Source organism: Cinclus cinclus, chromosome 6 (assembly GCF_963662255.1).
Source record: "Cinclus cinclus chromosome 6, bCinCin1.1, whole genome shotgun sequence".
Classification (NCBI taxonomy): domain Eukaryota; kingdom Metazoa; phylum Chordata; class Aves; order Passeriformes; family Cinclidae; genus Cinclus; species Cinclus cinclus.
In genome coordinates, this window is record NC_085051.1 from 59,471,375 (window position 1) to 59,484,184 (window position 12,810).

Below are 12,810 nucleotides of genomic sequence, written 5' to 3' on the forward strand. Positions count from 1 at the left end.
CTGTGGATGTGGATGCTGTCACAGACAGGGAAACTCGGGACTGAACACCATGGCAAATATTTCCCTTCTGGGGTGGCCTGGCCCACGATGCTTGAGAGCATCCTAAATAGAAGCAGCATGAGACATTGGCAGAGTTCACCAGGAGCCTCATCCTAGGAGAAGCAGCAGATGCAGTGTTCAAAAAACCTGAATAAACTCCATGTTTGCAAGTCCTGCTCCTCATGGGGGACCTGAGCCACCCTGATGCCTGTGAAGGGACAGCGAGCAGGGTCCAGGACACCCAGGACACCTCTGAAGGGCATCCCTGGACCTGAATGCAGGAATGACCAGGCTGATGAGGCAGAGAAGAGCCCGCAGAGCTGGGCTTGATGTGGAGATGTGATCTGTGATGCTTGATGTGATCTGGAGAGGCTCAGTTTGAGAAAATAAGGAAAAACCAGGGGCAGAAAGTCCTGCCCTCGGCACTTTCCACAGCAGGATACTCTGGAAGGAAGTGGCAATGCCAGCTCTGAGTGTCCTTCCCTGCTTGATCCAGCCCCAGGAGCGTCTGAAACGTGCAGGCTTTAAGCCCAGAAAGAACCCAGCCTTAAAATCCCACCCCAAAATTCTCCACACACATGCTGAGGCTCTGAGCCAAGCTGCTCCAGCCCAAATTCCTGCCGATTGCAAAAGAAAATCCTGTATCTAAACAGCTCCTGGGGCATGGGCTTCCCAAAGCGACAGCAAAGCAGCTGCGTGGGGAATACCAGGGATTTGGAAGCTCTGCCACAGGCTTTAAATAAAGATCCCCAACCCCGTGTGGAACTGTGGAGGGCTCCTCCCCTCTCGCCCACAGGATGAACATCTATTGAATTCCAAATTTTTTTTTTTTTTTTTTTTTTTTTTTTTTTTTGCATCAAGGAGTCCGAAGCCGCCTGCCAAAAAGGGGATAAATAAGGAGGCGCCACACCCCAGTGTTACAAAACCTTGTATTAATCATCTCCCTTCACTTTCAATATAGCGCAGATATGAAATATAGCCATGGCTCCTAGTTACACAGGAGGAAATGAGTAATAAATACATCGGAGCAAGTGGAAATCACGAGGGTGTTTCACTGGGAACAACATTGGGAAACTGTACACTTGCAAAGACTGGCATCTCCAAACATTAGTATTTCTTTATACTGGGAAGCTTTTACATGTAACAAACATGCTATTGCCATATATGACTAAAAAAAAAAAAAAAAGAAATTAAAATTTTGAAAAATAGGCATTGCTCGGCAACATTAACTAGGCAAAAATAGTTTTTTTGTGCACTAACTTTGTACAGAAAAAACAGGACAAAAGGCATGCATGGACAAGGAGAGGCTGCCTGGGAACGGCATGCAACAGAAGAGGTCAAAGCTCTTTAAAGTCAGCTTACAGTAGGCATAAATACATCAGGGTTATATATATTAATAAGGGAGGAAGTATTCTGTTTAACATTATTAACATTCCTGTTTTTTTAAATGTATTTTTCTTTTTTTTTATTTTTCTTCCTATTCCTCCCAGAGGAATACACATTCACCTTTAAGTAAAGATAAAGGAATACAAAAAATAAAACTCACTTTTGCAAACTCTGATGACTCGTATAAAATCAACTTTAGTGTTATCGTCGCTGTGTGCAAATTATAGACGTCTGCGGGACCCACTTTCCATCAGGCACATTCCGAAAAGCCAAACCCGACATGGAGAAAAAAAAAAAGGTGACAACAGAAATCTCTTTCCCTAAGTGCTGACCCAACTCTCGGGATTTAATCCCAGCTCGGGATTTTCCTGCTGGATGCTGCCCGGGGCTCGACCTCCTCCCCATTCCTTGAACCCCTCGGAGGGTTTTGCTGAGCTGAGCCAGCAGAGCTCGGGGTTTGTCCCCGTGGGTGGGGGTGACACTGAAGGGACAGGGCTGTGTCCCCGTGGGTGTCGCATCGCCCAAGGTCACTTGTGCTCTGGGCTGGCCGGGCTCCCCGGGGCCGGGGGACAACAGCACCAGGAAAAATCCCCGGCAGCGCTGGGGGAGCCCGGGGCTGGAGCTGGGCGAGCACAGGGAGGGGGGCACTCGCCCACCCGGTAGCCAGGACCCCGCGGCGGCGACATCCCCGACAGGACAGCGAGGGGACATCCCCGACAGGACAGGACAGTGTCAGTGGGGCGAGCGGGGGATACAAAAAGAAAGGCACTGCCGCTTTATTACTGAATATTTGACTTCACAGCCTCACTCATGCAACTGTTGGGCTTGGTTTTTTTTTTCCTTTTTTTTTTTTTTCTTTCTATAAATAACTTTTATTTCTTTTAGTATTCAAGCTTTGTTTTTTTTTTTTTGGTTTTTTTTTTTTTTTTTTTTTGTTTGTTTGTTTTTCTTCCCTTTTAAGCTTCTTTCCCTGGAGCTCTGCCGCCTGCATTTAGCGCCGGCGGCCAGAGCCAGGCAGCACTTCCCGAACACAACTGAAGCCACTTTTTTGTTGTTTTTACTCAAAAAAAAAAACCCAACAAAAAAAACAAAACAACAAACAGAAAACACAACTAAGTCGTTATTAACCTCTACACTGTCAATGGAAAATAAGCTTTTTTTTTTCCTTTTTTCTTAACATCAAAAGGATAAAACAATTGAATTATTTGGTGGTTGTTAATAACAGACATTATCATGGTTCCCAGCCATAGCAAGTTAATAGGTAAAATATCCAAAATAATCTCTTTGAACAATCAGAAAACCTCCGTGTCCATAGTCAGCGAAGGAATAAATAGAATTTCAGCTCTGTAAATACACTGGAGTCTCCCTGAGGAAGGCTCCTGCTAAGGTGGTTCTCCTCACACCTCACAAGCTGGGGGTGCTTGGGGGTGACCCAGGTCCCCAGCGCCGACCCCTCTTCACCTTCACCTCCTCACACCTCTTCCCAACCTCCCTGGCCTTCAGGTTGTCCCTTCTCCACCCTCCCCATCACCCCCCCCTCAACCTCCTGTCTGCCAGGAAGCAGGACACCAAGGAACATCAAACATAAAACATTGCATTTGGCACTTGGGTTTTTGTGTATATATATATATATATATATATATATATATATATATATATATGTATGTGTGTGTGTGTGTGCGTATACATATATATATAATTATATATATATATATATTTTTTTTTTTTAGAAAAGCAACTTAAAAACACTGCATGATAAAAGGATTCACACATCTTCCAGTCGATGCTCAGACTCCCCCTGAGCCCCAGTCCTGCTCCCTCTGATCCTGGCACACGATGCTGCCCATGTCCTCACAGCCTATTTTGGAACTATTGCTGCAAACCATCAGCTCAATTAATTTATTCTACATTTGTTATTAGACCATCAAAGGACTTGGAGCAGCATCGGGACCAGCGGGAGCACTACTGCAGGTCTGAGCATTGCCAAGTCAGATTTACCAATTTAACACCAAATTCAGCTCCTGTTGCAAAAAAAGCAGTGGCAGGTGAGGGGAGCCCAGCCACAGCCATCCCCATCTCCTGCCCGGCACGTGGTTAATGCCAAGAAAACAAGGCTGTGAAGCTGCATTTTGGTGCCCTTTGTAGCTTGGGTTGTATTTGGGGGCTCCTTCATCCCTCCTTGGTCATGCTGGAAAAGCCCCTTACAGCTGGATTTGGGCAGGCTGGGCCAGATGTGTGGAGCCAGGATGTAGCAGCTTCCCAGTACCTGCACAGGCACTGCAGGAGACACTGAAACTCTCAGTGTCCCTAAGTTTGCAGACTCCCCCTGGGACGCTCCTCTGGGTGAGATGCCCCTGCTCCATCCCATATCCTGATCCTAGCAGGGTGCAGGGATGGGACTGTCCCTCCACTGCCCTGAGCACAACGCTGCCTCCACACCGCACATCTCCTGGCTAAACTGAAAGGGAATTTTGGGGTTATTTTATTATTTCTGTTTCAGTCCGTGCCCGAACGCGGCGAAACTGTAAAGATGGGACTGCTGGCCCCGAAGCCCCCAGCAGGGCAGGCAAATCCTCCCCAAAGGGTTTTTGGTCACAAACACCCACGTAGTGTTCCGTGCTCCTTGGTATCCTCCTCCAGGAACAGGGTTTGCCCACGGTGCTCCAGTGAACCCTCCATTGTCAGCACTCTCCTCTTCCTCCTCCATGTCCCCCCCAACCTCCCCATGCTGCTTCATCATCGTCGCTGAGAATTTTTCTTTTTTTTCTGCCATCTTTCCCCACCCCCCCCGCCCCCCCTTAGCATGGATGTAATAAATGACAACACAAATTCCAAGTCTAATGATATGTTCACAAGGACAATCTACACATTCACAAAATTAAAACAGGAGAGAGAAAGAGAGAGAGAGAGAGGAGAGGAGAGAGGAGAAAGGATGCAAGCTATGGCTGAGGCTCCCTCAAGCCCCGACCTCGCCGCTGGACCCGCAGCAGTTGTTGTCCCGGCCAGCGTCCCCGTGGCGACGCCTTCTAGATCGTGGAGGTTCTGTCGACACCATCTGCAAGCAGGAAGGGAGAATTAGGGGCAGCCCCACTGAGCACGGGTACCCCCCTAGCTGGGGGTTTGGAGGATGGACCCCCAGAGCACCCCCAAGCCACAGCCCCGACAGCGAGGTGGTGTCGGGGTCACTCCCATCACCTCCTATCTCCCCAAGGAGTGCAGAAGGGTTTTGGGGTGTCAGTGCTCTGCTGGTCCCTCTGTGCCACCGACTGTCCCCATCCCACAGCATCTTCCCCAGGTTGCTGTCCCAGCACTGGTCCAGGCCTTCTGCCACAACCCCACAACGTCTTTCCCAGGAGCAGAGGAGGTTTCTGGGCAGCCTGGACTCGTCACAAGGTAGGTGACAGTCTGGGACTCTCCTACAGTGCCCCTGAGCAGGAGTCAGGGGACAGATACAGAGCTGGTCCCAGGGGCTGCCTTGCCCACAGGTCACCCAGTCCTGCAAGACCTGCACTGCAGATGCAAAATTTTCCTCCATCTGAGGATCATGAAGGACAAAAAGCCCCCAGGGGTCCTTTCTGTCTCACCAGAGTCCCTGTTCCCAGCACCCTGTGACAGCAGGGATGCATCCAGCCAGAGCCCAATCCCAGGAGTGAGAAGGGTCCATGACCCACCCCAAAGCCTCACAACTCACCCCAGTACAGGAGACCCCTGTCCCCACCCCTGGGGGCAGGAATCAGCACCCAACAGCACTTCCAACCCTCCATCCCTGATCCCACCCCCTGTCCCCCATCCCAAACCCCATCCTCGGGATGGAGAGTGGCAGGAGGCAGCTCCCAGGAACAGAGAATTCCCTGTTACCACTTGGGGCACCACAGCCACCTCCCTCCTCGACACTAAAAACAAACAGGTTTGTTACGCCTTTTTTTTTTTTTTCTCCCCCGAAAGGTTTATTTTTTTTTAAGAGCTATTTATAGCACGACTGGTTTGGAGAGGCTCGGGGAATGCAACCTGGAAAAAATAACTTGGAGGAACAGTACCCTGCAGAGGAACAAGACAGCTAAGCCTCGGCTGGGCACACGCCGGAGAAACGCTTCGGGTGACAGAAGTGTCCTTGTTTTCCCAGCCAGGGACGCTGCCAGGGCCCTGCTGCTTCCCACAGTCCTTGATCTCCCGCTCCTCTCCCCAGGAAGGGCTGTAGCATCTGCAGGGAGCCTGGTGGCACTCGTCCTCTCCGAGGGTTCCCGTCCTCAACCATCCGTCACAGTCCAGGATTGCCACAGCGAGGAATTCGGGAATCTGGGCGACGCCGTGCTCATCCCATGGCTGGGGGTCATCCCTCGTGCTTGGGGGTCCAGAGCATTGGCAAGGGACACTGGGAGCTTCTGGTGCCATCGCTTGGTGCTGCACCAGGCTCTCCATCGCTCTGCTGCTGCTCCTGCTGCCTTTTCCATCCTCCCTGCTTGTTTTTGCCCCGGTCCTCCTCCCTCCCCGTGCCCGTTATCCACTGGCACCCCCGGCTGCGTGTGCACTGCCAGCCCAGGGCACAGCCCCTGGCACAGAGCCTGGCAGGGATTTATCCCCCAGCTGTGGGGCACCCCCGGCCAAACGAGGGATCCAGTGGCAGAAGGGCACAACACTCCAAAGCCTGTGACCCATCCGAGCGTGCCGGCGGCAGGGGCTTTATCGAGAGCTAACGAGAGTAGAGTAGCGAGCTAACACTAATTATCATTAGCAAGCTGACGAGTGGCTAATTAGCACAGACTCCAGTAGTGCTGGTGCGATCCCTGCGTTCAGCTTTACCCCCTGCCCCGGCCATCTCGCCGAGAGAAGCCAATATTCCCACCTGAACACCCTCCGGGAGCATCCCCGGGAGCATCCCCGCATCCGGCCCCGCCGCCGTCCCGCTCTCACAGCCACAGCCTGTCCCAGCTTTTGGGGGGCAGGGGGCAGGGGCAGGTGCTGGGGGGCTCAGCAGAGGCGGCGTGGACGTGCTGGAAGAGCCCCAGGAGGAGGGAATGCTCACCGCTGAGTGCGTGCTCCGTCATGCTCAGGCACAGGGACTCCAGCCTGTTGTTGATGTCAGGTTCAGTCACCGGCACCTGGAACTCTGCAGGGAGAAAGGGAATAGGAAATCCTGGTCAGGGACCTGCCTGCCCGCCTGCTCTATGTGGGAAAACCATCTGAAAAACGCCCCAGGAGGGTCTGGCAGGACTCCCAGGAAAATAATCTTCAGCAAGACACACTCACAAAAGCAGTCATCACCCCTGTTACCCATGAGGGAGGAATCTGAGAGGGTTCAAGTGCCAGTAAGAGCTGTAAGGGGCAGCTGGAGCAAAAGCAGAACCCCACCCAAGGAAAGGGCAGCCCTGGTCATCTCCTGGGGATGGATGCTGTCCAAGCAGGCAGGGTTAGTGCTTGGACATGGGATGGCAGCACAGACTAGCAGAGCCACTGTCTGCTTTCTCTGGGACCAGCCTGGCTCCCACTCAGTCACCCACATCCTCGCTGCCACATCCCTGGGGGGTGAGCACAAAAAAGGGGACACACACATGAAGTCTGGAGTGCTCCAACACCCCCATCCTAATCTAAACAGCAGCAAACTTTCCCCACCCTTCAGCAAAACCTGCAAATACAGCTTGTGCTGCTGTTCTGGACAGCATCTCCCGCTTTCCACTGGCTCACAGGAACATGGGATGAGATCCAGGAGGGTTGAGGTCCCCCCACAGCCTGGCAAGCAGTGGTTTGTGAGCCCAGCATCACATCATTGCTTATTTTCCTTGCGACTTAACCCACGTCTTTGGCTCCCCAATCCTCCTACGCCCTCATCCACCGCAGGCTGATGGGCAAAGAGAAACCCATTTATTCTCCTCCAATGCCTGAGGAATGTGCCCTTGTCCAGGTGTTTAATCAATACCCAGGAACAGCTGCTGCTCCTGCTGTATGGAACATTTGCTGCCCAAATGCTGCAGTTTAACACTCACGGCGTGTGAGGCCAGGGAGCTGCCAGCCCAAACCAGCAGGAGTCTAGGGATGAGGGTGAGTTTACTGGGGGATGGATTCCCTGTCCCGAGGTGTAAATGGTTACTGTGTCTTGGTAGGAAAAGGCAGGCTCAAAGGCTAAGGAAGGGATACACAAACAGGCTTCCTCAGGGTCAGGATGCTCCAGGTCCAGGGTCCAAGGTCACTGGGATACTCCCCTGAATCAGAGGATGCTCCTCTATACAGGAGCATTTTGGCAGTGCTGGGGAAGGAAGCACTGACACAGCACCACTTCCCTTCACACGCACTGTGGAAAGAATTTCCCTTGAGTGCATGAAGGCAGTCCTTCCGCACCGGGGCTCCGTGTCCATCCATGAGGAAAAAGTGATGGATGAGCTACCTTCCCTCCTGCCATGAGCCCCTCAGAAGCGAGCTAGGCAAGGCGCCAGCACTGTAACAGAGTCAAGATGGCACAATACAGGGTCAAAAAATCCCTCCAGCCATGTCTGTGGTTAACCCAGGAATTCAGAGATACCCCAGTGGGAGCACACTGTGCCAGCACAGGGGCTATGTGCCTGTGGGGAGGCTCACCAGCACAGCTCCTCTCACCTCCCCTCATCTCACCTGGCTGTGTGTTAAGTGGAAAAGCACCTCTGCTGCCTACCTGGCTGCTGAAACATCAGCATGGTCTGCGGGGACGTGTGGACAGGCAGCGAGCGCGTTCTCTGCACCGAGCTGTGGCTCCGGCTGGGCATGCTGTTACTGCCCCCAGGGTTGGCAAACCACAGGTTCTGTGGGGAGCAAACACAAGGTGTGGGATGCAAAGCGAAGTCCTCTGTGCCATGGGTTTATAACTACCTTGGGCTTGTAGAATCACAGGATGGTTTGGGTTGGAAGGGACCTTACAGATAATCTTGTTACGACTCCCTCTCATGGGCAGGGACACCTTCCACTATCCCAGGTTGCTCCAAGCCCTGTCCAGCCTGGCCTTGGACACTTCCAGGGATCCAGGGGCAGCCACAGCTACTGTGGGCACCCTGTGCCAGGGCCTCATCAACCTCACAGGGAAGAACTCCCTCCCAGTATCTCATCTAAATCTCCCCTCTGCCAATTAAAACCCTCCCCTTTCTCCTATCACTACCTGCTCTTGTCAAAATCCCCTCTCCCTATTTTATAAGCCACTTTAAGGACTCAGCTTTTCCCCCTCTGCTACTTGGTTTGTCCCCCTCCCGCTGCTCCCACCTCCACATCCCACTGCACAGATGGGAGCACGACCCAAATGCCTGCAAACTGCTCCAAGAGTGGGAAAAGAAGTGGGGATCCGGACAAGTCAGAGAAGGAAAATCGTGGGGAAGGGATGGAAGAGCTAGACATGCTGTGAACATCCACCAACCTGTCGGCCTTGTTTGAGGATGGCAGGGCTGGCAGCAGGGCTGCGCTGGGGGGTGCCCAGCAGCCCAGTGGGGCCCAGCAGCCCCAGCCGGGCCGTGGGGAGGTTGCGGGAGGGGATCTGGAACTGCCGGGGGTTCCTCCGGGCCAGCCCTGCCCCTGCGGATCCGGCTGTCGGGAGGGAGTTGGACTGGCCAAAGCCTCGGCTGCAGAGAGACAGGAGAGGGGTGAGACACTGAGCCCTGAGAGGGGATCCTGAGCCTCCCATCCCACCAGGGGTGAGACACTGAGCCCTGAGAGAGGGTCCTGAGCCTCCCATCCCACCAGGGGTGAGACACTGAGCCCTGAAAGAGGGTCCTGAGCCTCCCATCCCACCAGGGGTGAGACATTGAGCCCTGAAAGAGGGTCCTGAGCCTCCCATCCCACCAGGGGTGAGACACTGAGCCCTGAAAGAGGGTCCTGAGCCTCCCATCCCACCAGGGGTGAGACACTGAGCCCTGAAAGGGGATCCTGAGCCTCCCATCCCACCAGGGGTGAGACACTGAGCCCTGAGAGGGCATCCTGAGCCTCCCATCCCACCAGGGGTGAGACACTGAGCCCTGAGAGGGCATCCTGAGCCTCCCATCCCACCGAGGTGGTCCCTCCATCCTGCACAGGCAGAGGGAAGGAGGCAGTGATTGGATGTGCAGCATCCTCTCTTCTTCCCATCTCCCAGTCACCTTCCTGCCCTTCTGCAGTTCTCAGAGCCACACTGGTTTTCATTAAAGCCTATTTTACTCCTGCCAAATGGGTCTGTTCTCAAATACAATCTAAAAGAATTCAGGTAATGCTGCGGGAACTTGATTTCTTTCAGATTGCTCATGAGTGGATTCTCCAGCGTCTAATTTAAGTTCAGCTTATGCTGTTTGGTTTTCCTTCTCCCCTTCCATATTTTTACAAATATGTTCACCTCTGAGACTTCTCAAGTTCTGTAAAATTTGGTTAGAATGACCTAACAAATCCAAGTTTTATTAGGGAGAGCTGAGCTAAAGGTGCTTTCCTGAAATCTCATCCTTAAAGTTCCTATATTCCCAGTATCTCCAAAACACTGTCTTTTTTGGGTATAAAGCAGGAATGTTTGGCAACAAACCAGGAATGAATGCAGAATGAAACAAACGGTGATGTTGCTGAAAGTGATTTAAAAATCTCTTTTCTCGGCACAACCCTTAATGCCTTCTGGGATCACCCAAAATCCAGCATCACGTTGGAAGTGAGCAATCATGGTGTTCCCAACACAGCCCTGCCTGGCTCACTCACTGCACCTCTGGCTCTGCACCCTCTGAAAGCTTCCAGCTTTTTTTCCTGTCACTTGACAGCTTTTTAAGGAAACTCCAGTGCTGAGCCATCATCAAAGGGCAGCAGGGAAAGAGCCCAGTGCTGAGGATACACTGCACAGCTGGCAAGTGCTGGGTTTGGAGCCATGGAGACAGGGTGGGATCGGATCGGAGGGAAAGGCAGTGACCACAGGCACAAGGACACTGCCTGCTGTGCTCCCTTCCCAGCCAGCGCCTGGGATTTCACTGTTGAAGCTTTTCTAACCCTCTCCCTTCCCTAAACACGGCTCTGAAGCCAGCAGAACTCATCCCTCCCTCTGGGAGGCATTGTTGCCACTTGTGCTCTGGCCACTGCATCCATCCCTGCCCTCCCGAAATCCCCCATACCTCCTCTGCTGCCGGTAGCCTGACAGCTCCAGGAGGGATTTCCGAGGGAAAGACCGAAAGAGTTTCTGCACCTGCTGTTTCCATGACAGCAGCCGCTTCTTCTGGATCTCTGTAAACGCCTGCCCAAAAAAAAAAAAAAAAAAAAAAAAAAAAAAAAAAAAAAAAAAAAAAAAACCGAGAAAGAGAGAAAAATAGGAAATGTATGAATATTCTTCTGGACAAGCAAGCAGGGATGTGCATGTGGGTGTGTGGGTAAAGAAAAGCATCTGGAGCAGGTGATGGGGTGAGTTGAGCCCCATCAGAAAGTTCAGGGGGAAACACTGGTCTTTCTTCAGGATTTACTCATTTCAGGTGGAGAAAATGCTCCGGCAGAATTCTCTGTGTCCCAGAGTGACAGCCCAGCTCTGCCTCAAGGCTGCCAACTCATTTTGGCAGAGCAGGGTTTGATGGTGGGTCCTGACGGGTGGTGACACTTGTCACCTGGATATGGCTCTAGAAATGCTGCCAGGGTGGGTAAAACTGGGATTTGGAAAGCTGAGCTGCCCCGTGGCATCCTATCCCTGTTCTCGGGGCTGGGCAGAGCTTGGCTGTGATCCTGGCACTGACAGGCTCTGCAGGTCACCCAGGGTGAGCCTGTCACTCACCCTGCTCCCTGCAAAGGTCACCCTGGCAGGGACAGACCTGCTCCCAGAGCTCCAGGCAGGAGGACTGGGTGACAGGGACACCCATGTGCCATCACTGCTAACTTTAGACACCCAAGGTCTCTGCTGGAGAGGAGCAGAAGTCTCCAGAGGAGACAATCTGGAGGCTCATTAGTGCCTGACTTGATTGCTTCGAACCACTCTGGAGGAGATGCTCTCTCCTGGCACCGATTATGCCGGAGCCAGCGCAGAGGGTGGGACATGTCCTGGGACATGGGCTGGCTCTGGTGGGAAAAGTGCAGGCACTCTGGGAAAATTCCATGTCTTCCTGGCCTTGTTCTCTGGCCTCAGACCGCAGCTTCCACCACTTCTGCTCCCTGACCCCTGCCACATGGGCAGATGATGGAAGCAGCTTTATTGTGGGTAGGAGACACTGCAGGACACCAGGGACATCGGCCATCCCTCCCTGCCACCAGGCAGGAGCATGCCAGAGCCCTGTGGCACAGCCTGGGCCATCCCAAGCCATCACCCTTGCCAAGGTAGATCCGCTGGGAGCAGAAACAGATGTAAAGTCCCTGCTGCAAAATCCCAAGCCCACGTGGTGCAGAAAAGGACAAGGCAACACCAAGAGATCGCCCGCACATTCATCCCAGGATTCTTTCTCTCATCCAGCTGCTGATGGGACTGTCACAAGACAGATGAATTGCCCAGCTCTAGGCCTTGGCAATTAAACCAGCGTGGGGAGAAGCAACATTTCCATGAACCACGCTGGAGCTACTGCCTGCTCCAAGCCTGTTCTGTCTGAATTACTATTAATACCCCCCCAAAAATATTTGTGTTAGAAACCGAAAGGTTTATATAAACAGACACTTTGGAAACAGTTTCCAAGTGATGAGAACAACAGTTTTAGATGATCTGACACGACTCACCTCGTGGATTAGACATTTGTCTATGAGCTGTAAATAGGAACTTATATTCTCCTCATCAGGTCGGGAAACTAAAAGTTGTGTGCAGACTGTAAAAAAAAAAAAAGAATAGAAGGGAAATGGGGATGGGGACACCAAGATGGGGCCCAGGAGGGGGTCCCAAAAACACCTTGGACATCCTGTTTCCCTTGTAACCATGAATAGGTTTTTCATCAGTGAGAAAAAATGCCCTTCCCCAGTTCCTGCTGTGCCGTCCTATATTTAGGGCCAGACTTTGCTCTCTGTTATGATGGTGTAAATCCAGAGTAACACCACTGGAGTCCCCAAAATTAGACCTAAGCAACTCAAGGGCACAGGATTAATCCCTATTCATAGGCAAGAGAGCTCCTGCACCCTTGGCCAAAATCTGCCCCCACTGCAGAGTGGTAGATTCCCACCTTCCCTGATGACTTTTAACCTCTTTTGGAATGAATGTCATTGAAGGAAGTGGGAATGAGCTCACAGAAAAATGAGTTTCTCCTGTTGTATCCCCCTGGGCAGGGATGCCTGGGGATCCAGGAGGACACCATATCTTGGCAGGACTTGTGCCACATTTTGGCATTTATCACAGGAATAAAATGGGGCTGCAGCCTCACATGTGGCTGTTTCTGAAGGGAATCAGCTGGGGACAAATTCTGCACCAGGTTTCTGTACAGAAAACACCGTGCCTGTTTTTCTGCAAAAAAAGGTTGGAAATAGAGACAAGGCTGA

General features: G+C 52.3%; 1 protein-coding gene across 5 annotated transcripts in view; it reads right to left on the reverse strand.

Moving 5' to 3' along the window:
* Positions 1 to 4,260: 4,260 nt before the first annotated feature.
* SAMD4A (sterile alpha motif domain containing 4A) overlaps positions 4,261 to 12,810 on the reverse strand; it is a 95,266-nt gene continuing 86,716 nt past the window's right edge. For 4 of the 5 annotated variants that reach the window (XM_062495815.1, XM_062495811.1, XM_062495812.1 and 1 more), the window contains 6 exons: positions 12,064 to 12,149; positions 10,494 to 10,612; positions 8,798 to 8,999; positions 8,069 to 8,195; positions 6,449 to 6,532; positions 4,261 to 4,480 (listed from right to left, as the gene is read on the reverse strand). In XM_062495815.1, coding sequence (XP_062351799.1) covers positions 4,452 to 4,480; positions 6,449 to 6,532; positions 8,069 to 8,195; positions 8,798 to 8,999; positions 10,494 to 10,612; positions 12,064 to 12,149 — 647 coding nt within the window. In that variant the 3' untranslated portion in view covers positions 4,261 to 4,451. Of the gene's footprint in view, positions 4,481 to 6,448; positions 6,533 to 7,743; positions 7,856 to 8,068; positions 8,196 to 8,797; positions 9,000 to 10,493; positions 10,613 to 12,063; positions 12,150 to 12,810 lie in introns of those variants that run through there. The other variant, XM_062495814.1, reaches the window with a different exon arrangement.